General features: G+C 38.0%; 1 protein-coding gene across 3 annotated transcripts in view; it reads left to right on the forward strand.

Moving 5' to 3' along the window:
- Nucleotides 1-6: 6 nt before the first annotated feature.
- TOP2B (topoisomerase (DNA) II beta 180kDa) overlaps nt 7-22,928 on the forward strand; it is a 70,312-nt gene continuing 47,390 nt past the window's right edge. For 2 of the 3 annotated variants that reach the window (XM_010584344.1, XM_010584346.1), the window contains exons 1-4: nt 7-182; nt 19,459-19,632; nt 20,287-20,377; nt 21,703-21,766. In XM_010584344.1, coding sequence (XP_010582646.1) covers nt 123-182; nt 19,459-19,632; nt 20,287-20,377; nt 21,703-21,766 — 389 coding nt within the window. In that variant the 5' untranslated portion in view covers nt 7-122. Of the gene's footprint in view, nt 183-312; nt 388-19,458; nt 19,633-20,286; nt 20,378-21,702; nt 21,767-22,928 lie in introns of those variants that run through there. The other variant, XM_010584347.1, reaches the window with a different exon arrangement.

Raw genomic sequence — 22,928 nt, forward strand, 5'->3', positions numbered from 1 at the left:
CGGGGCGAAGCGCGAAGGGCGGGCGCGCCGCGCCGCGCCGTGCTGCGAGGCTCGGTGTCGGTGCCGGCCCTCTCGGTTGCCTCCTTGCGCCCTCACTTCGGCTGAGGAGAAACGGGCAGAAAATGGCAAAGTCCGGAGGCGGCGGCGGTGGCGGCGGCGGCAGCGGGGGACTGACTTGGGTGGTAAGTTGTGGGGCTGTGTTTTGTTGTTTGTGGGGTTTGCTTTTTTTTTTTTAATTATTATTTGCTGTTATTTCTTTCTGCGTCCCTGGTATGTGTGGAAAGAGCGCGGCTCGGCTTTTAAAGGAGGAAGAAACTGACGGCTGGCGTGAAAGGGGAAGCGCTGTAGAGCCGCTCGGTGGAGGGGTCCGGGGCGCAGGGAGTGGAGGTAGAGGGAGAAGACAGCCCGGGCTTGCGACTGGGGTGGGCGTTACAGGAGGGCAGCCTGCAGCCGTGTGGGGCTCGTCGGGGTGCTCGGGTCTGTAGGGAAAAGGTTAGTCTGTGAGCGAGCAGGTAGGAAAGAGCCTCCTGCCTTGCGGGGAGTGGGTGGTTCACTAGGGCTGTTTTGAAGTTACCGACCTCCGAAATGAGATGTGGGCTGGCTGTCGTCCCGTGGAAGTTGCAGTTACAGCCTCTTGATGCTAGAGCAAAGTCTTTGCGGGCTACTAAAGGGACTACGTGTTCATCCCAGCTTCTTTCCCAGCTGTCTGAAAAAGACAATACCTGAAGTTCTTAAGTTTCAGAGATGGCTAAAGAGGAGGCTTTCAGAGACATTCGGGGGCTGGAGGTTTGTGCTTGCTATTGTGTCTTGGAATTGAACTTCATTATCTTCCAAAAGTTGTAACTCTAACAGGGCCAATAAGTTTGGGTTTTGTTTTTTTTTATTGCTTTTCATGGATTGGTCAGAAGTAATAAGATTTGAGAGGGTGCAGGTGACAACTGACTCTAGAACTGGTGAATCGTTTTGAGCCGTTTTAAAGTCCTTTGACAGTATTGGCCTTGACTCACAGTGCAGAGGGATGCTCTTCTTGTCTGTAGTAATAGGGGATGCTCTGTGGTTTTGGTAAGACCTGAGGAAGGAGGAGCAAAGATGACCTGAAGGGGTCTGGTTCAGCCAATCAATAACTTCTCTGCTGTTCTCTTTCTCAGTGTAGGGTTGAAAAGAGGGTAGCTTCTTTAATGTTTAAGCAGAAGACAGTATATCTTGATGGATAGGTGGTGAGGTGGCTGCGTCTTTAATCAGATGCATATGCTTTACAGAGTTAGGAACTTTTCAAGAAGTCTTGTTGAAGAGAATATCAGACTTGTTCTTCTGTTATGTCTTTCTGCATCTTTGAGCTGTTGGAAAAGAATGTGAATAGCACTATTGGGGTGAACAAATTCTGTGTATTCTGATGGTGGACTATTTCTGTGGCTCTAATTACTGCATTTGATGATGGTAATTCTCTTTTTCATTTTAAGAAGCTGGCAGCATGGAAAGGTATATAAAAAATGAGCAAGTTTCTGGGTGTGCCATTTGAAATTAGACAGTTTAGATATGGGAACAGCCTAAGTAGGGAAGCTAATATTATTCTCCTTTCCTTCCTGCAGTACTATGTGATCTTGATCACCTGTGGTTGTTGGATAGCTCTTCAGAATTAAGATTTTTACCGGCTAGGTTGGACCAAGTAATTGAAAGTTTTACAGCTCATATAGAAAACTGCAGAATGAAGTGTGAAAATCACCGTGTAGGCATTTTTAATGAAACATGTTCTTAAATGTAATGGGGATGAAATTATGGTGAGTCAACAGTTTCCTACAACTGGAAGTAATCAAACTTTTCCTTCTCTAAAAGCAGTAAAAATTAAAGTGTTTTTGTCAACTCAGAGCAGTTGTAGGAAAATAATTAGATTTTAGTTAAAACCGTGTTCACTTTTTCCCAGAAAACAGTAGGATGTTGTCTCTTTCTCTCACTTGCATTTTAAATGCTAAAGATCGGACTTCTGAGCCAGTTCCTAAAGCCAAACCTGTTCAATGTCGGTTGTAGAACACTGGCATACAAAAAAGCAGTATTGTTGTGGCACTGAAATGGATGGGGCAGTGGCTAGCGATTGGTTTAGTGTGCCAGGCTGAAAAAAATGTTGATTCTGGCTATGGTTCATGAGTAAATACCATATGCTGGCCTTGAGGATGAGAGGTACAGATCTAGGGACAGTAATAGTTTCAACCATCTGATTTTAATCTGCTTGCCATATATCTGCTGTATATGTGACTACTTGCTATTTGGTTGTAAGTTCTTTTGAAACTACCTTGATTTTTTTTTTAGGCTTTCTACTAGTGTGTTGAAACCACTAGGATGCTTACTGAGTAATGTATTTTGTATTGTTAGTGGTTTCTTAATAAGACCATGAGTTAAACAATTGAAGGGTAACAGAAGTCTAGTTCCAAAGATGAGGAAACATTTAAAACTCGGTGGAATGTTAATTTATGTTTCAAACCAGCAAATCCTATATACAAGGTGCTTACATTTTAGTAGAATTGTACATGTAACTTTAGCTTTGGTTGTGATTTCAACAGCATACTTGTTCGTCGTTTCAACTAACTAGGAAAGAATTACATGCAGTTATGAAAAAGGAAGGGTACTTCATGTGGTAGAGAATTTACCTTAGAGTGAGTTTCATTATGAGAACAACATATGAGCATCAGGTGATACCTACTTCTACTTTTTTAAAAGCAAGATGAACTAAATGTTAATGGAAACAAACAACAAGTCATCTGTGTTTTCAGCTACAGAACATTAAGTAATGTAACTAGCAATGGTTAGCTGTTAAGTAGGCAAAATTACCAGTGATGGGGACACATGACAGTGTATCAGTTGAAATTGTTTATTGGGAAAAATCATTTAGCATTATATAACTGAAAATAAACCAAGATAACCTCTGATTTATCAAATGTACTAGTTATTTTTTGAGAACCTTTTTCTTTTTTCGTCTGGTTGCTGATCACTTTTGAATTGACTTGCAGCTCCCCACTCTGCTAGTTGGCAGAAGGTGGAGTTTTGACCAACAGAATGATATTAGTTACTTTTGGTGGATGATTTCCAGGGGTCACCCATGAAAGTGTTAAGTTTTATTGAGAGTTAGTTACAAAAGCATGGATTTGTAACTAGAGGGGTTTTCATTGGTGAAACATAAAGGCATTTTCTAATGCTAGAAAAACTTTGAACAAAAGAAGTAATTCTTATCTTCAGCCTTTCTGTGTGGTTAGGGACTACAGAAAATGAACTGTCATAATAGTACAGTAATAGTACTTTTCTTTTATAAATAAGCCTTTTATAGTGAAAGTGAAGTCATTGCAAGTAACACCAAAGTGTGTTTATTCTGATACAATGGTAATGCCCACAAAGCTATGGAAGAGTGTTTCAAACAAGCAATACTTCATCACTTACTTCTGTCAATGTTTTCAAGGCTTTCTCCTTGACCCCAAGAGCTACATGAGCCTGATAAATGAAAGCTGAGACTCCTGATAATAATTTAAGACTTCGAACACCACTTCCATTTTCCTGCTCTTCATGAAAGGGATAGGTTTCAGTTCTAGGAAATGCAAGCTTAAAGTGAATATATGCTGAGTGTTAATTTTCTTAATATTCTAAAAATTTTCTTAATATTTCTTAATATTTTCTTTAAAAAAATTACTGTCAGATCTGTGTGCTCCTTGAATGGAGCAGAATGGAAATAAAGCATATTATTAGTAGATGGAAATAATGTATATATTTGGTTTATACTGTTTCATACTTGGTTTGAATAAATACTGTAGCTGTATATTGCTAAGTGAAAAGATAGCAACCTTTCAAATAATGTAAATTCAGCTATTAGCACTTCTCAACAGTTTCAAACTTTACCTCAACAATAACTTTTAACTTAATGTTGTCATTTTTTTAAACAAAAATAATATATATATAACAGAGGAGATAAGACAGGAGACTCAAAACAAAATGACCCCCCCCCCCCAACAAATGAAGCCCCCCCATCCTTCTGTTAAAGGGACCTTGTCTTTCCTTTTATAGTTTCATTTGAAAACAAATACTCTTAACTCTAGTAAAGGAATAGCTTTCAGTTTGACTTGGCTTTTAATAATTTGTTTCAAGAGGATTAAAACAAATCTTTCTTTTGAATATGTCTGATAATTTCCAGTGAGATGCCATAATTCACTTGTTATGGATTCTGCACTAGGTGGTTTCTAACTTTATGGGTAAGTTTTTTGCATTTGAAATCTGAACTGGGTCTCTCCTGCACCAAGGATCTGCCCACCATTGCTGTATACTAAGCTTCAATGATTACTCTGATTTGGGAGCAGGGGCTTTTGGGCAGGAGCAAGATGGAAGTTCCCCTCTGCCAGTATAGCGCTTGGAGGAAGAGTGTTGGGATATGACAAGGTGCCCAGGAATTGTTGTATGTTACTGCTCTATCATGAGTATTTCTATAAGCTGGCAGGATTCTGCCTGCCTGAAGTACAAACAGTTAAGCAAATATGACTAGTTATATGACCAAATACTAATCAAATCTTCACTTTTTAAGAGATAAGCATACTGTCCTAGAGGTGAACCAAGTATAAATAATTCTTCTTAGTTCTTTTTATTACTGTTTATTACCACTTTACTAGTTTCAAAAGCAGGGGTAGGTGGTTGAAGTTCCTACCCCTGAATCCTCTAGACCTGTTTAGTTGCCTGTCTAGACCCAAGTTAAACCTCAGAATAAGCTCTCTGTTCTTTCCATTTCTTTATCTGGATCAGGCCTTCTGTTTTGTCACTGGCTGAAGCTAGCCCTAGAACACAGTTACCATATATGTAACAGTTGTTACATATACTGTTGGTTGCTGTCTTATCTTTCTATGCTATATTGTGTCTGCAGAGGGGAGAGAAGGGGGGGGAGTCTTATGTTGTTGCCAAGTGTTATTTCAGTGCTCCTCTCTTGCTTTCTATAAGCATCTATCTTTTTTTTTTTTTTTGCTGTTATGTTGGCCAGAGAACTGGGGTGGGGGGTGCCCTGTGGGCCCTCCCCTCCTGCCCCCCCCCGTTATACAGTGGAAGGAAGGTCAGACCTGAAATAGGTGCCCCAATATGTTACTGTTTACTTCTATTAATCATAATGTATTTTGTAGGCTTTGGAGCTAGGTAGTATATCAACAGTTGAAGGGAAGCAGCATTTGCTTTTGTTCTTGTTGAGTTTCTGATTCAGGTGTCCTTAAGGAAGCAGTGTTGCAAAGAGATGCGATGGCTTTCCTGAATATTCTAGCACTAGAGGGAAATGTTTGTTGCTTAATTTGGTGAGTCGACATAACCGATCTGAAGAGGGATTTGTTAGATGTTGTGGCTTGCCTGCTAAAATAAAGTTGTTACCTCTTATCCTCTGTCCTCCATACCACCATCCAGTGAAATACTTTTGTTGTCTTCTTACTGGTCCAGTCTTCTCCTTGTTAGAGAGCTGAATAATGCAGGGTCAAAGAAGTGATGGAGGTGGTATTAAGTAGAGGCTTCGTGATGGGACAACATTGAGGCTACCTCTTTGACTGCAACTGAGCCAGACTTGCAGCTTAGTAACATGCATCTTCACCCCGTGTATTCTGAGCTGGGAGGAAAACTTGTTCTAGTGTAGGTGAAAGAATGCTGAATACCTAGAAGTGGGGAAATAAATTACACATTCCTTCCAAGAGTTCATTGCATCTTGGGGGTGGGGGGCAAACTGACTTAAAAAAATACATGGGGGGAATACTTTAGATGTTTGGTGGGGAAGGTGTATGTTCAAGCATGTGTCCTCTGTTAATGTTCTATCTGTCTAGATTTGTGTGTGTATACATTTAATTTCTAAGCTACCCGTGCTGTATTAAAGAGTAAATAAGGAATTACTTCATTTGGACAGATAAAGTAACCTCTCCAAATAAAAGTGCATATAAGTAGTCTAAAGTAGGCAGTTTAGGTTTGAAAAAAATTATCATTTAAATCTAGTATTTTATTTTCCTAGACTTTATTTTCCAGAAGTAGATTTTTACCTTGCATGTAAACTGTCTTGTGTGTCAATGTGCAAAAGCAGTCATCAAATGCATGTTTATATTTCAGTTCATTAAAAGCAGCACATGTGATTCATAGCTGATGGATATGAATGATTCCATCCCTGGGAGTAGGTTTTATATATATATTGTGTATATATAGAGAGAGAACGTGGAAATGAAAACTGGAACAAAAAACCTTAATTTTCCTCATTTAAAATAGTAAATTTCTTGCAAATCACCCACAAAGTAAATATTATTCTGCACTATGTAGGTGGTTGGAAAATTTTCAAAAGCAGATTGAGCAAAAATATGCAGTTCTAAATGTGGATAACTGTGAGGAAGCCTGTTTTGAAAATTGTATGCTTGGAGACCTAGTGGTGTCCTCTCAAGTACATGTAGTGGAACCCAGGTATCTTGGAAGAACGTATTTTTATGCTAATATCCCAAATTTAAAGTGAATATTAAGTCAAGACATGTAAAATGTTTTTACAGAACTTTGAAAATAAATACTAAAATTTAAAGTATAATTTTGAGTTCTAGCAACCAACAGAGTTGTCAAGATTAAACATACCAAATGCTTGTTGTTTTTATAAATGTAGGAGAAAAGTGTTCCTCAGAAGCAAAGTGATAGACCAGCTCTTAGTAATAGTAATTTTTGTTCAAAAAATGTTTCCTTGCCATTTTTCTCTGGTAGTTCAGCAATGAGTACTCAAAATGCTGATGTGAAAAGCAGGGAAAGATTACTACCCTCCCTGATAAGTGAGGATCAGATCTGCTAATTTTAAAACTTCAGTGTGATTGCAAATGCTTTTACTCTTATGAACTGAGTCCTTTTAAGTTATGTTTTAAAGTGTGTGTTGTTAAACTTTTTCTATGATATCAGCTCATCTAGTTTCATTTCATAAAGCTATTTTAAAATGCTGTCTGTGTCTTGATGCAATTCCAATTTACATATAAATACAGTTTGCCACTGAAAGTAAAGTACTACTTTTAATTTTTTGTTTTGTTATAATGATAAATCCGTGTATTTGTTACACTATACACATCTAAGAATTTCTAGTTTTTTTCAGCAAGTAAGAAAAAAGGGCATTAGCAAAGTTACTGTAAAGGCTTCAGATCTAAACATCAGATCTATATTTGCCTTTGTTGGACATAATTTAAAAAGCTACTTTAAAGGGAAAAAAAAGGGCATAAAAGAGAATTAGATTGCTTAACCTACTATGTGTGTTTTTCCTGATTTGTGAGGTAGAATTGCAATTGAGATATTAAGCAGTCTTCCTGTGATGGGTTGACCCTGGCTGGATACCAGGTGCCCACCAAAGTCATTCTATCACTCCACCCTTAGCTGGACAGGGGAGAGAAAATATAACAAAGGGCTTGTGGGTTGAGATAAGGACAGGGAGGGATCACTCAACCAATTACTGTCACGGGCAAAACAGACTCAACTTGGGGAAAATTAACTTAATTTATTGCCAATCAATCAGAGTAGGGTAATGAGAAATAAAACCAAATCTCAGAACACCTTCCCTCCAACCCTTCCCTTCTTCCCGGGCACAACTTCACTCCCAGATTCTCTACCTAGCCCCTACAGCGGCACAGGGGGATGGGGAATGGGGCTTGGGGTCAGTTCATCACATGTTATCTCTGCTGCTTCATCCTCTTCAGGGGCAGGACTCATCACACTCTTCCCCTGCTCCAGCACGGGGTCCCTCCCACAGGAGACAGTCCTTCATGAAATTCTCCAACATGGGTCCTTCCCCCAGGCTGCAGTTCTTCACGAACTGCTCCAGCATGGGTCCTTTCCACAGTGTGCAGTCCTTCAGGAGCACAGACTGCTCCAGCATGGGTCCCCCACAGGGTCACAAGTCCTGCCAGAAAACCTGCTCCAGCGTGGGCTCCTTTCTCCATGGGTCCACAGGTCCTGCCAGGAGCCTGCTCCAGCATGGGCTTCCCACGGGGTCACAGCCTCCTTCAGGCACCCACCTGCTCCGGTGTGGGGTCCTCCACGGGCTGCAGGTGGATATCTGCTCCACCATGGACCTCCCTGGGCTGCAGGGGGACAGCCTGTCTCACCATGGTCTTCCCCACCAGGGGCTGCAGGGGAATCTCCACTCCGGTGCCTGGAGCATCTCCTCCCCCTCCTTCTTCACTGACCTTGGTGTCTGCAGGGTTGTTTCTCTCACATGTTCTCACTCCTGTCTCCAGCTGCTGTTTCTGTGCCCACTGCAACTTTTTTCCTCTTCTTAAAACTGTTCTCCCAGAGGCGCTATGACCGTTGCTGATGGGCTTGGCCTTGGCCGGTGGCGGGTTCATCCTGGAGCCAGCTGGCATTGGCTCTCTCGGACATAGGAGAAGCTTCCAGCAGCTTCTCACAGAAGCCACCCCTGTAACCCCCCCTGCTACCAAAACCTTGCCGTGCAAACCCAATACATTTCCTTTCATGGAAGCTGCGTGTCTTGAGGAGATACTGATTTCTTTCACTCTTTTTAGTGAATGAGTGGGCCTGGTTAGACTGTTTCTGTTCCTTCTTTAAGACACTGAACAGTTGTGAGAAGAAGAGGTGTGTGGAAAAACTGGAGAAATGTCTGCCTTAGGTGCCAAAAACTCACACACCAGCTTTCTCAAACTGTGAAGGAATCTTCAAGGAGAGAGCAAGGAACAATATTTTCTTGTCATGACAAAATCACAGGAGCTGTAATATAATATGGAAAAGTTATTTTCTTATAAATCAAAAGATGCTGAGATAAAGTAGGAGAAAAAGAAAAAAAATGTTCTTGCAACTAGGTAACTTGATATGTAGTGTTTCTGTAAGAGCAGTTAGAATTCTGGGGTCATCCCCTAAGCAGAACATCTTTACCTGTGAGACATTGGTAGTGTGAGCTTCACTGGAGATATTGGAAAGCAACTGTCGAATCTCTCATAGCTCTGGGGTATTTAGACCTTTTAGGAAAGATAGCATAGTAGTGTATGAGCATTTCAGTCTTGTTTTTATTCCCTTGAGAGTTATGTACTATGATATAAAGATATAAGAATGGCAAGGTGTCTGGGGAAAAATAACACCATCTTAGACCAGCTGATATAGAGTTCTAGTGCATGCAGTCATTCAGGCTATTGCCACCATGCATCAACACTGAGCTCTGTGTTGGCTGAGGTAGTGTTTTTCGTCATACACTATTTAGTGATCCTAACTTAAAGTCTTTTCCACCACTATTGTATTACAGTATTGTCATGAAAACTTGAAGTATTATGTTGCAATCTTGGAGTAAAATGGAGGCAAGTTGCTTGGAGGAAAGCAGTTGCAAGAAGTGAGGTAGTTACTCTATTTTGTTATTAAGCAGACCTGGGAGAGGGTTTTTCTTAAACTCACAAATAAGAGGCTGTATAAGCATGTGAGGAATCAGCTGCAGGGGGGGAAGTTCCTTACCTGAGTTTGCCGGTGGAGGGGGCGGGAGATAGTCCAGATACTTGAGAGGAAGCAAACCTGAACTTGTATCATGTTAACCTGCCTTTCCTGGTACTAGTTAAATCTTTCAGAATATGCCATGTAGACTTTCTTCTTTGCCAGTTGAGTGATATACATGTCAGGTAACAGAAAGATGATGAAAATGCTGAATGATTTAAAAATTAATCTCACAATATATTTGAAATTATTTTCAGTCTTTTATATGGTGCCTTTTATGGAGGAGTTAATTCTTCTGCCTGCCAAGATGTAATTCTTAAATTGCAAATTAAAGGGTATAGTTTTGATGATCTTCAAGATTGTTAGCATATTTAGTGAGCAATCCTGAAAGGTTGTTCATAATAACTTCTGGAGGAATGTTGTGGGAGGATGAGTGGCTGAGGAAGGGGGAGTTTTGGAACAGTGCTCAGGCTTTTTTGACTTGTTGCTGCCTCTGTTTTCATCCTTCTGAATTGCTGTAAATGTCTGGAACACCAGACCTGTGTTCCTTTCTCATGGATTTTACTACAGGATTGAGACTAGAATATGTAGTATATTTGAGACTTGTAAAACATTTCAAGATTTGTAAAATCTCTAGAGGAGCAATAGATGCTGCATGTAGGAGTTGAGCAATTAAGCTACTTTTTAAAAGAGCACTGGATTCATATTTACCTTAACGTGGCAGAAAAGAATAGATTTTGAAAATATAGAATACCAGAAAATGTGGCTGTGTTAGCATAGGCACTTTTAATAATATAAAAGCCGATGCATATAATATTGTGGAGCAATATGTGGTATTTGAGAGGAAGCAATGTGATCATTATTTGTAAACTTTTAGAGTTTGTTCCATGTTTGGTACAGTTTTTAAAAAGAACAGAAAAAACCTCATTCATGTCCATTTACGTGGTACCTTGTGTTAAGTAATTATGTTGCTATTGCTTTTCTTTTGAAGATTCTAGTGACCAGACTTTTAATGGTTGCTACTAATCATACTGTGTTCCTTTTTAGGGCACCATATATGTTAGAAGTACAAAATCCTCAAGGATCACAGGCAAGGTGGTTTACTATTTCAATGCAAGGTAGACATGCAAATAACATAAAGATATACCAATCCTAACATACTGATAGGTGTTACATTCATAAGAGTTCAAAAATTTGAATCTGTTGTACAGTAGAGAGTTGCTTCCTATTGAAGAGTGCAGTTGAATAAGTAACCTTTAAGTGATGTTTGGGCTCTGCTCTATCACTAATGTAATGTGACTAGTAATCCTGAAGCCAACTAGAAAAGACTGGGCTTTGGGTCTAGCGTGGAATAAAATCTTCATGTGTGGGTTCACTCACTTCTTCCCGTGTATCACAACTTGACTCCTGTTCTGTGTTACTATGCCAGTTAACATGAGCTGAAAAACTAGCCTGTTTGATTTGCTCTCTGTGTATTCTCTTGCAGCATGAATGTCTTGAATGTTGTCTTACTCATGCCTGAAGCTTTTTCTACAGTTCTTTCATTAATCTGAAGATGGTTCAGCAGAGTAAAAATACCTTGCGGTACAATATGGGTTCAGCTGGCCATAGAACCTGTAGGATCTGGAAGGAAAGACCACAGTGCTGTTCTAGGAATGTGATATTTGACATACAGCCTGGATGGGTTTCAAAGATTTTGTTCGTCAGAAGGATCTATCAGGTTGTGTTGTTCCCTTTCAAAGTAATCTTTGCAACTGCAAAATGTAAATGTGCTGAGAGTCTAGAATACTTTAACAGCACTCAAACTGGTGATGCAGTAAAGCATTAAAAGGGGCAGGGATATGGGAAACACTGAGGTATAAAGAGGTGCTGCCAGATGCTGATAACCTAAAGTTCTGATGCCAGTGCCTCTAACTTTTTGATTTCTCAACTAGTGGAGGGCTCGTGTATGAGTTAGCTGATGAAACAGTGGATCAAATGGATTTGGTCATTCTGTGACCAAACAGGTTCATTTAGTGGTTCCAAGGATCACAGTTCTAAGAATCTGTAGGAAAACTGTCTTAAATTGTCTTAAATTTTAATATGAAAAATTTTTTTCCATGAGAGTCAGTTTTTGGGGTTTTTTTTTCTTCCTTGTCTCTGAATTTTAGCTGGAAAAACAGATTCTTAAAATACTAATTTGTTACCAAAGCATCCATAGATGTGCTTTTTGATACTGGGTAAACAGAATCAAAATTTAGTATTGGAATAGAACTTGTCAGTGGATAGACAACTAAAAAATTTCAGACTCTTAAAAAAAAATTACCAGTAAAACTCAGTTAAATTGTCATCGTGCATGGGCAGATGTTAGATACTTGCTTTTAAAGAAAATAGTAAAGATCAGGACCTGAATGTACTGCTGATTGTATCCAAACCTGTGCCAAATAAAGCAGAACTGTTGCTGTAGTAACTTAATATAACTGTAAGTGAAATCATATTTAGAACAATATACATAATTTTCTGGTCAGAAGTAATTATAGTAAGCATACATATTTGCACAAAAGTGGTATTCTTGTGGAGGAAGAAAATCCCTAAATTTTCATTTAAATTCAGTGTGCAACTATATTGTGCATTAATAATCCTAAAATAAGAATAATGATGCTTTTATTTTTTTACCTATTTAACAAGAAGATGAAGCTATGTAATTCTAAGAATGCTTAGTTGCACTATGAAATGACAATCTAATGATATCTGCTGAAGAGTATGGGGTTTTTTTAACCTTATCCTCCTAGCTGTATGTTTCTGCTGTTTTCGTTGCACTACTACTTGTCTGATTTTCTAGCAAGCTTGTTCAGAAAAATGAGCCAATGGACAACTGATTGTTTCTAGTTGATGAAAAATGGGGGGAAGGCTCTGTTTGCTCCTTGAACTGGCTTATTGTGAGGTGAGTTTGATTCCACTATATGGAGCAGAGAAGGAGGGAAGAAAGAAGAAATTTTTCCCTTTTGGCAGCAATTAACTGTTGTGTTTTTCTGTAATGGGGAAATCTGACCATCCTCAAGCTATTCTATAACTGAATCATCATAACAAAACTCTGTGATGTGATGCTTTCGGAGTCCAGAGAAAATTGTCCAAACCAGGAGATAAAACATTTAGGAATTTAAAATGAATAAGCATGTTAGTCTCACTGGAGTGAGACTAGCGCTGGGTGAGCTTACTGGGAACTCTTTCTTATGACCAGCTTTGGGGAGGATACGATAGAGAGATTTAGTTCATGCCACTAACAGTATGCAATGGTCGATGGAAATTTGCTGTGGTAACAGGGAACTGTTACTTTTGTGCATTTTCATCTTGGCAGGAGAGCCAAACCATTTGTTAAACACAGCAGGAGAGTGGTTTATTTTGAAATTCCCTCCAGTTTTGTTTTCATGGTGGGAGGTATTCTCAGCCAGAGTTTTCTTTGGGAAAATTGCAAAATGTTTAGGTAACAATGTATTCATTGTCTATTTTTCTAAGGCAACTAGAGGCCATTATGATCCAATATATGATACCACACTACAGTCAAGTGCATGTTATCCATAGAATTACCTAGTAATTACCATATTGTACCTATAAATTTTTTAAGGTATAGCATATTTTCCTCAGAAGAGGTAGTTTTGTTTTGAACTGTAAGTGGTAGAAAATCTACCACATCCCTGGATTTCATTACTTAATTAACCTCCCTAGGTTTTACAGCTTAATTACACTCAAAATTTACTGTCTTGTCCCACTAAATGTGCTTATCCTACACTTTATTTAAGGCAATGTAGGACACATGGCATGTGCTTTTTCTAAATTCCTACGTCCCAGGGCTGCATTTGCCTTTCAGAACAATCATTGCATGTAGTAGTTTAGGAGGTTAAGGCAGAAAAGGCAAAGTGACGGTAACTTCTCGTTCATATACTAATGTCTCTTATCTGTTCAGTTATACTTGTCTGCCAATCTAGAGAATGAGCTCTTTTTTGCCACCTAATATGGGGAAGAAAGAATGGGCAGACTAGAGGAAAAACGGATTTGGGGGTGGGTTTTTTGTTTTCTTCATTGTTTTCTGTTGTTGTTTGGAGATAGTTTACAGGGTGGAGGAGAAGGTGACAGTGGCCAATACAGCATTAAGACTGTGTAAGTGGGGAGAGACATTAATGTTTTCCAGGATTTTCAACTTCTTGTGACAGTGTGAAATTCAGCTACTGAAATAGTAAAGGTTCCACTTAAAGTAAGGAGTCAAACCAAAGATGTATATTCCAGTTACGGCAACATTGAAACTGATGATGAAACCTATGTTCTTTATTGTAGCTTTACATTTTATTGTCTATTTAGATAGGAATAGCTCTTGTCTAAGGCTGCCAAACTGTCCAGATCAAATGTGTATTAAGATTTGCGTGTTGAAGCTGTTTGCAGCATAAGTAACCAAACTCAGCATGGTGACTCAAAATGATTTCAAAATGCAAAGGAAGATGACATGACCCAGTTTTCATTAAAAAAAGGCAATAAAAATCTCTGACTTAATATGGATGTCATGCATGCTCTATTATATGCAGAAATTTCAACAGAGGAGACTAAGAAGAAATAAAAAATGCAAAATGTGAAGAAAGAAGATGCCAAAACCAAACATGAGTTCTTAGGTTGAAGGCAGACAGTAAAAGTCTTGTTGCTAAACTGTCGTCTATTAAAGGCTACTTGGGTTCTGACTCTTGAGATTGCAGAAGGAAAGAATGACTATAGCTTTCACACAGTACTAGATAAATTTTTAGCAAAAACAACTCCAAAAGAGAAACTCTGCAATCATACTAGAGAAAACAGTTACCATAATAAAACATGGTTTTGGTAGCATGCACGGTAGTCTTGGTGTAGTAAACTGAGCAGCAACTGCCATCAACTGAGAAGCAGTATGTTTTTCCATACAGTTACCACTATGCTGTTTTGTTAAGAGTGTCTAAGATGCTAGCTACATCTGAGGTCACAGCATGAAGTGTAACTGCATGTCTATAAAGAAGGATGCACAGTGCAATAGCTTACAGCATTCCAAACTACTTAAGGATGGTCATGTTGCTGACTTACATGTATGTGGATGTGTATAATTTGTCACCAGTCTGGAGGGTTAGAAAGTCTGAAAGACTATCAAGAATCTGTAAAGTCTTGAATGTCACAAGAATGTTGAGAAAGTCTAACACTGTCTAAAAAAAAAATATTTAAAATTGGCAACATTAAGATTGCAAAGCAGACCCTGGAAATTGGGTAACCTGTTAACAAACAGACTTACTGTGAAGCTGAAGTCTTAAGCCCTTTGTGACATTTGGTTAATTCTCTTCAGGGCTTTTCTCATGAAACAACAGCTGGTGCTGTTTTGAGAAGTGTTATTGGAGCTCTAACAATATGAAGATATTTCATACAGGACAGAATACAAAAGGCATTCTTGAGACAATTCCAAAATATACAGAAGAGATTGTCAGTTTAACAACACTGCAGTTTAGTGCTTGCTCAGTTTAAAAAAAAAAAGGGGGCGGGGGGGAGCATTCCTGCTATATTTACTTGCATTTTAAGTAGTAGAAATTCAGCAGATGAAAGCACTTTAAATTTTTTTTTTTTTTTTAAGTTACCAAGGAAAACATAATGGGAAGACTGTGGAGGATGTTCATGTCCATAGACCTGTGTCATGGATTTGGTGATGAAGATTTTCTCGTTTTTGGGATGAGTTCTAAACATACTTGAACTCTAAAAATGTCCATTCAAGACAGAGGTACAGGGATTCAGAGTTGCTCTTCTGTTTCAGAGTATGGCACAGCCCAAAAGGCTTCATCTGGGAAACTGCAGTTCTGCAGACTTCTGATGCTTGCATGCCTGCATAATAACATTAGTTTGTGTAGTCGAATACTTTGTGGCTTTTGTTTTTATGCTTGTGTTTCAATAGTGTGTTAAGTTAAATAAGTTCTGAATGTTTATAGCACAAGTATTTTCTGCATACAGAAGATATACTATACTTGGAAGATTGTACAAATAAAATTTGTCCTGCTCTATGACAATGAAACTCAAATGTTTAAGTAGAGCATACTGAAAAGGTGTTTGTGATGTCTTAGTAATAACTATAGAATTAAAGTTCTTTAAGACTACTTTTTTCCCCTTTTTTTTTTGGTAATAATCACTGACCAGGGAGAAAAAATGTTATGCTGATCCGTTGTGTGTGTTTTTCCCCCTCTTAAATCACACCTTATCATATTCTAATTAGTGTGTTATAAAAGATAATAGACATAGCTGTCACAGGGAGTAGAGTAACAGAGATCCTTACTACTGCTGGGTTAAAGCAAACTCACTGTTCCCCAAGAAGTGACACTTCTTCAGAACTAGCTCTTTTAGGCAGCAAAGTTTGTCTAGGTGTGACCTCAGTTCTCTGTCAACATGACAACAATCTGGCAGTAGTGTCTCAACAGAAGATACAGTTTTGATACTCTATACATTTCTTACTGATAAGTTGGAAAGTACAAGCTCCTCCAGGTTGTCAGTAAGACTTTTGCTGGAAAACAGAAATGCATTTCCTAGCATATTAAAGGCAATGGCTTGTAGGAATCCCTTCCCAGTAATTCTATTCTGTAGTAATTTTTCACAATCTAGAGGTACTCGTTCAATCACAATAAAGTCCAAGAGTCAGTGGATTAGAAAAAGTCCAAACATTGTGGTACAAGTAGAGCTAATGGAGATAGGAAAATTGTAGTCTAAATTTATTAGGCTGAGATCTGAGTTCTTATTCTGTGTTTGTGTGTAACTGACTTGTGATGCATGGTTGGACCCTAGTCCTCAGATGCTGTACAAGTAGAAGCTTTCTAGAGAGCTGTCTCAGAACAATCACAAGAATACAATACTGATGTACATGACAACTGAAAAACTGGCGTGTGGTAACTGCCATCATGTGCTTCACCGACTGTAAAAACCTCTTGAGGCCCAAGAATTGGGAGCAAATAGAACAGTTCCATTTGAACAGGATTCTAGTGGTCTTTATGCTTGTAATTCTGTTGCTTTCTATATGAATTGCATTTGTTCTCTTCCCTTCTTTCAACACTTCTGCTTCATTTGAGAAGAATTATTTTCTTTTCCTGCTAATCACTGGTCCCTTTAGAACAAGTAAACGTAGTAAAACAGCGCTAACAGGGCTATGGAACCAGTAAGTGTGCTAAGGGTGACTCCTGTGAGGTATGATGTCGAAGATGATCATGAAGTAAAGCCAATAAGGTCAGAAAGATAGAAAAAAAATAAATATTTATATACACGTACAGTGAAACTCATCAGAAGCCTGGACATCATTCACAAAACTAATGAAATAAAATTTACCTTGCAACTATTGGCAATGCTGCTTTAGTAACAATTCTCATTCCTCCTCTTCCATCTATCAGTTTAATGTATCTATTTGCAAAGTCCTGTTTCTTTTCTGCTTGCTTGGCTGATCCATGGCTAATCTTTTTAGGGTGGTGGTGGGGGGGTTGTCGCAGTTCAAGACCAGATGACAGTGTGGAGACTAAATTAACTTGGATACCAAAACACTTTAATCACGTATGCAATTTTGCAACTTCTCTGTTTGGTGGGAGGTGTGATGTGCTCCAGAGAAAAATCGTGAAAGTTAGTGCTGTGGTTCCAACTCTGTTGTGTGAAATCCTGGTGCAGAATTGTGGGGTCCCCTGGGTTCTTTCCCCCTCTTATTCTGGATGCTGTCAGTTACAGGACTGGGTAGTAGAGAATATTTGATTCTCATTTGGCCTGTTCACATTTACTCACGGCCAAACAATTGGCTGTTGTCATCACTGGTGCACACAGTCTGCTTGTCCCAAAGGTTCTTGAAGTACGTGTTTCATAGCATTTCTGTAACTAAACTAGAAAAATGTGATTCTAAATCTGGAAGAGAAAGGTATTTTCCCTTGTTCTGAATAGAATGAAATGCTTTATTCCTGTGCCTGCCTGGTGGGGGGCAGGGGATGTGTATATGGGTGTGTGTAGAAAAAAAGCATCAAAGCTTAAATAGTAGAAGCTGGAAAAGACAAATTGGAATAATATGGGGAGAATTGTCCTTGTTAATTGTATGCTGTAGGTTGCTGTTTGGCCTTTTTGAATCTGCTGAAGTTGGTTGGATGACTTCAATATCCTTTGCTCCTTGTTCCTATGTGCTTATCTGCTTTCTTACCACTTGCTTTCGGTGCTGTCCGAGGCTGCAACAAAGGCTAGATAGAGAGAGTAGTGATGATACTTTCTTCTGGCTGAGAAACTTACATGGTGACAGGTTAATCCAGGTGTTCTGGTTTCAGCTGGGATAGAGTTAACTGTCTTCCTAGTAGCTGGTACAGTGCTATGTTTTGAGTTCAGTATGCGAAGAATGTTGATAACACTGATGTTTTCAGTTGTTGCTCAGTAGTGTTTAGACTACAGTCAAGGATTTTTCAGCTTCTCATGCCCAGCCGGGGCACAAGAAGTTGGCACAGGACACAACCAGGGCACCTGACCCAAACTGGCCAACAGTGTATTCCATACCATGTGACATCCCATCTAGTTTAGGAACTGGGAAGGGGGGGCGGGGAATCGCTGCTTGGGGTCTAGCTGGGTGTTGGTCAGCGGGTGGTGAGCAATTGCCCTGCGCATCATTTGTACATTCCAATCCTTTTATTACTACTGTTGTCATTTTATTAGTGTTATCATTATCATTATTAGTTTCTTCTTTTCTGTTCTATTAAACCGTTCTTATCTCAACCCATGAGTTTTACTTCTTTTCCCCAATTTTCTCCCCCATCCCACTGGGTGGGGGGGAGTGAGTGAGTGCCTGCATGGTGTGTAGTTGCTGGCTGGGGTTAAACCACGACACCAGGGTTGGAGTTTGGCCTATGTTTACTTTATACAGGTTTTTACTGGAAACAGCTAAATGGGAATAAAATATTTACCTGAGTGGCAAGTGGGTTTTGTCCTCATTATTTGTCTGTTGATGGTTTTTACTGGTCATGTAACACCTGCTTCAAAGTTGGTAAACCCTGTGTAAGAGAGGGAGGCTATTTCAGGTATTGGACAGGTGATGACAAATTTTTTTCTGCTATGTTTGCTAGCCAGGCAAATAAATCATGTGAGTTCAAGGTAAGTTTATTGGTATTTTTAAGATAATTCCGATTTACAACTAAGAATGTATACTGTAAAATGTCATACCTAGTCTCTTGGTAGATATGCTCTTACTGTCTCAGAATAGGACTTGCCTACATTTGATTGCTCTGAGATATTTTAACTTTTGTGTGGTTTTAGTTCAATGGGAAGGAGGTATTTATCAGGAAAAATTTGCTGAAAGATGCACCAAATCCCTGTATCCTCCCCCCAAAAGTGGATTTGTTTTCTGTAACACTGCTTATTCTTCCAGTTGAGGCATTTTTCATCATCTGCAGCCGTGTTAGGCTTGAGTTCTGTTTAAATTCCAATATTAGCCAATATGATTCTCTCTGTCTTTTTTTTTTTTTACAGTCCTTGGTTTATTTTGTCATAAAGCATTCTAAACTGGGATTCTATCAGGTTTAATTACTTCAGTTAAATAGACAATGTAAATTATAGCAATTGAGAAGCCATAGGAGAGGCATTACAGTGTTTCTTAAGTCCCACTGACAGAATTGTCTGAACTAAAATGTAAAAGAGCAGTTTTACTGTTATTATTCAGAACAGTATTCAGTGGTTTGGATTCAAATGCTTAAGCACAAAACGGGTCTTATAAATACTTAACCTGAGGAAGTAGGTGTCTCTTTTAATATATACTGTGGTTTCCTTATTTTGGTTTATCATGCTTAGTAAATCATTAAAGTTTCAATATGTTACAATTTGCTAAGAAACTATCATATAATCTTGACTTTTCTCTGTTGAGAGGATAGCTTGATCTTAGTACATCTGAAAACACTTAAATTACATGACAAGTTTTGATTGTAATTAAATCTCTGTCAGGTTTTGTTTATATCTTGAGAGTGACAGCTTGAATGAATGAGGTTGATTGTTGGTGTCTTTTTTTTTTTTTAGACATTATTTGATAATCAGATCAATGCTTCAAAAAAGGAAGACTCAGAAAGCATTAATAAAAATGACACTTCAAAGAAGATGTCTGTTGAGAGAGTTTATCAGAAAAAGACTCAGCTTGAGCACATCCTTCTCCGTCCAGATACCTACATTGGGTCGGTTGAACCATTAACTCAGGTAAGTGTCACTAAATTTACAGTCTTAATAGTTTTTGCTGTTTTAATGGGGAAATGACTATTCTGATTAACAAATAGGCACATCTCTACTTTTCTGAGTATTCTGAATTATGATGCTAAAAACTTGCATGAGTAGGAATGGGTCAAGAGAAGACATTTTAAAGCAGTGCTTGGTTCACCTGAAAAAACATGCTTAGAAAATGCTGAAGTTCAGTCAAAACATAAACACACCATATGTGTATATATGTGTGTGTTTACAGACATGCCTATACGTACGCAAATATATATACATTTGTAAGTAGCATTTGCTCTAGGTCCAAAAATGCTTTGGTCTATTTGTTTAGGTAGAGAACAGAAAATTTAAGCTTCCTGCTGGCACTTTTTTCAGCTGTTTTTGTGAAGTTGCAAATTGCTTTGAACTTCAGTGTCTATACTGTCGGAGTTCCTCACCAAGCAGAAAATAATGGCTTTTCATTATGGCAGTTTTTGTGGGTACAATTGTAATTTTTGCCAAACTTCTGCTTCTGCTTTTGTCTTGTATGACAGCAGCAATCAGATTGGAAGAGTAAAGTTCCTGAAGTAAACAGATCTTAGAGAATCATAGACTGGTTTACTAAAACAGTAAATATTTATATTTTGTTTTGTCTACATGTAGTTAATGTGGGTTTATGATGAAGATGTAGGAATGAATTGCAGAGAAGTTACCTTTGTTCCAGGCTTGTACAAGATCTTTGATGAAATCCTTGGTAAGTATTTTTAACAATAATATTGCTTTAGCGTTATGGAGTATACACTTTTCTGAGCACTCTCAAAGCACGTTAATTTGTATCTAAGTTTAAATCACAGACTAAACTGCAGTGCATGAAAATTTTAGTGCATTCCAGCACTATAGAACAGTTTAAAGAGGGAAGAGTTTTCAGTTGAACTTGGAAGAAAGTGTAAATATTTGTTACTGAATGTCCAATCTAGATCATTCTTTGTGATCAAATTGTTACAAGATTTTTAATCTGCAGAGTTGATTAGGGCCACAGCTTTAAGTAGCATTGGAAAGAAGATTGTTCTTCTGAAAGAAGACAACTGAAAGTTGTCTTAGTGTTAACTTAGATGGTAATTTCACGAGTCATTAAAACTACCTCCTTCTGTACAGAATGATAGTGGTGGTGATGGTGATTCTTACATGGCTCATTTCTAGACTTCAGACAGTTTAAAAATGAATAAATATCATACTGCCATTTAAAAGCATGGTGACTGAAGCACAAACAAATTATTTTTAGAAAATGAAACTGCACCTTGAAATATCTGATCTTGTATGAAGACCTTTATAATCTATCAAGACATTGTGCTTGCTGTTTTGGGGTTTTATTTGCATCTGTTTCATGGGTGACAAGACAAATGCTGAAAATGATTGTAATGTGTTTTCATGGTTAATGGCCATAGTCACATTTCTGATTTCTGTTGTTTGTAGTTAATATACATTGGAGTGCAGTTTAATTAAATTCCGATCAAACGTTAATTTCCAGTTATCCTTCTTTTTATCCTAAACTATGTAAACTCTTAGTTGTAAGACTCACAGGCTCTTTAGAGATAACTTTTGCTGCAGTCAAAACACTCCTTAATGGATGTGACATTTTCAGGATTGGGTTTCAGTAGCAAAAAGATGTGTAAACTGATCTGGTGATGCATATAATTTTCTAGGGTTTTTAACATACATGGTGTAATACGTGTAATAAATTTCCAAACAAGTACAGCAAGAGAAGAATGAAGTGCTTGGTATGTTAAGAACAGTTATGAGAACAGGCTCACAAAATACACATCTATATTTATTTCTAAGATAGTCTAACTGCTAGAAATAGTCAGTAATTACAAGAAGGTTGAAAAACATCTTCTTGCAGATACTTGGTCATATTTATAGACTTGAGTAACAAGATACAGAATATATAAAGATACACCAGATTAAGAAACACCTAGACCATTGTAACTTGTGGTGGAATATGTATACTACCAGTTTTACAGATCAAGTAATTAATTATTGCTCCTACAAAGTGTTAATTTGTGCTGCTTTGTTTCATAGTAAATGCTGCTGACAATAAGCAGAGGGACAAGAATATGACTTGTATTAAAATATCCATTGATCCGTAAGTAAAAGCATGTTTTCATTTACTTTCCTTGCCAGTGCTATTGTAGTTCAGATTTGTACAAATGATTTTACTAAATTAAATTGGAATTTTTAACAACAAAATAATATTTTTGGAATTATTTCCATTAGCTTCATATTTTAAGATGAAAAAGTGAATTAAAAGTGGTTAACAGTAAGTACTACCATTCTGAATTTATAATAATTTGCTTTCCTAAACCACTCATTAATGTTTGATTGAATGAAACTTAAAACTGGAAGATCATAAAATTCATGATTAGATGAAAGCTTAGCAGTACATAACTATAACCAGCCAGGTTACTAATAAATCATAAATACCAACCTTGAGGTTTTGTAACATAATTTTGTACCTATTGAACTTCTGTGTTAGCTCCTTTAGCATTAGGATAAGGTTATGTTTGAATTAGCTATATCACACTGAACTGCAGATTGCAAATATGTCATTACCACTGTGTTTTGAAATTGAATACTTAAGAGATATTTCCTAATGAAAAGTACTGTGGTTAGACAGATGTTGATTGGGTTCCTTTGTTAGTACCTTTTCAGTGACATTTAACTGAATAATAAATGTTTTAGACACCTAATCTTTAGCATAAATATTCTGAGAAGTCATTTTTCTGCAAGTTCTCAGTGCATTCTCAGTTTCTGTGGACCACATTGCTTTTATCATGGAGTGGGAGGGAAATAGTAGTGTAAATCTGCCTGACCTGTCATGATTTTGTACTCTCTAATACTCCAGAATGAAAATGCTATGTGAGAGCTACAAGTATTAATGATGCCAGATGTTGATGGATTTTGGCATTGATGCATAAAATAAGTTACAAAGTTTATCATAACTGGGAAATAACAGTTTTAAACATAATAACTTGGCTGTGTCTGGGTGGACTTCAGTGAAACCTAAAAAGCTACCTCTCTAACTTAAGTATAATTCTATCACTAAACTTCAGGATTCTGTTGCAGATCATGTTGATAGTGAAAGGTCTTCAAACAGATTTTGGGGGGTTATTTTTATGACACAAAATACTGTCATGTATGGGCAATTGTGCTTCTTCTAAGACATCTAATAAGCACGCAGAAGTGGGTTTTGTAATTAAAATTGATAGAGCTGTGAATAAACATAGTAAGAATATGGTCTTTTATTG

The sequence above is a fragment of the Haliaeetus leucocephalus genome, unplaced genomic scaffold, assembly GCF_000737465.1.
Source record: "Haliaeetus leucocephalus isolate CR32 unplaced genomic scaffold, Haliaeetus_leucocephalus-4.0 Scaffold973, whole genome shotgun sequence".
Classification (NCBI taxonomy): Eukaryota; Metazoa; Chordata; class Aves; order Accipitriformes; family Accipitridae; genus Haliaeetus; species Haliaeetus leucocephalus.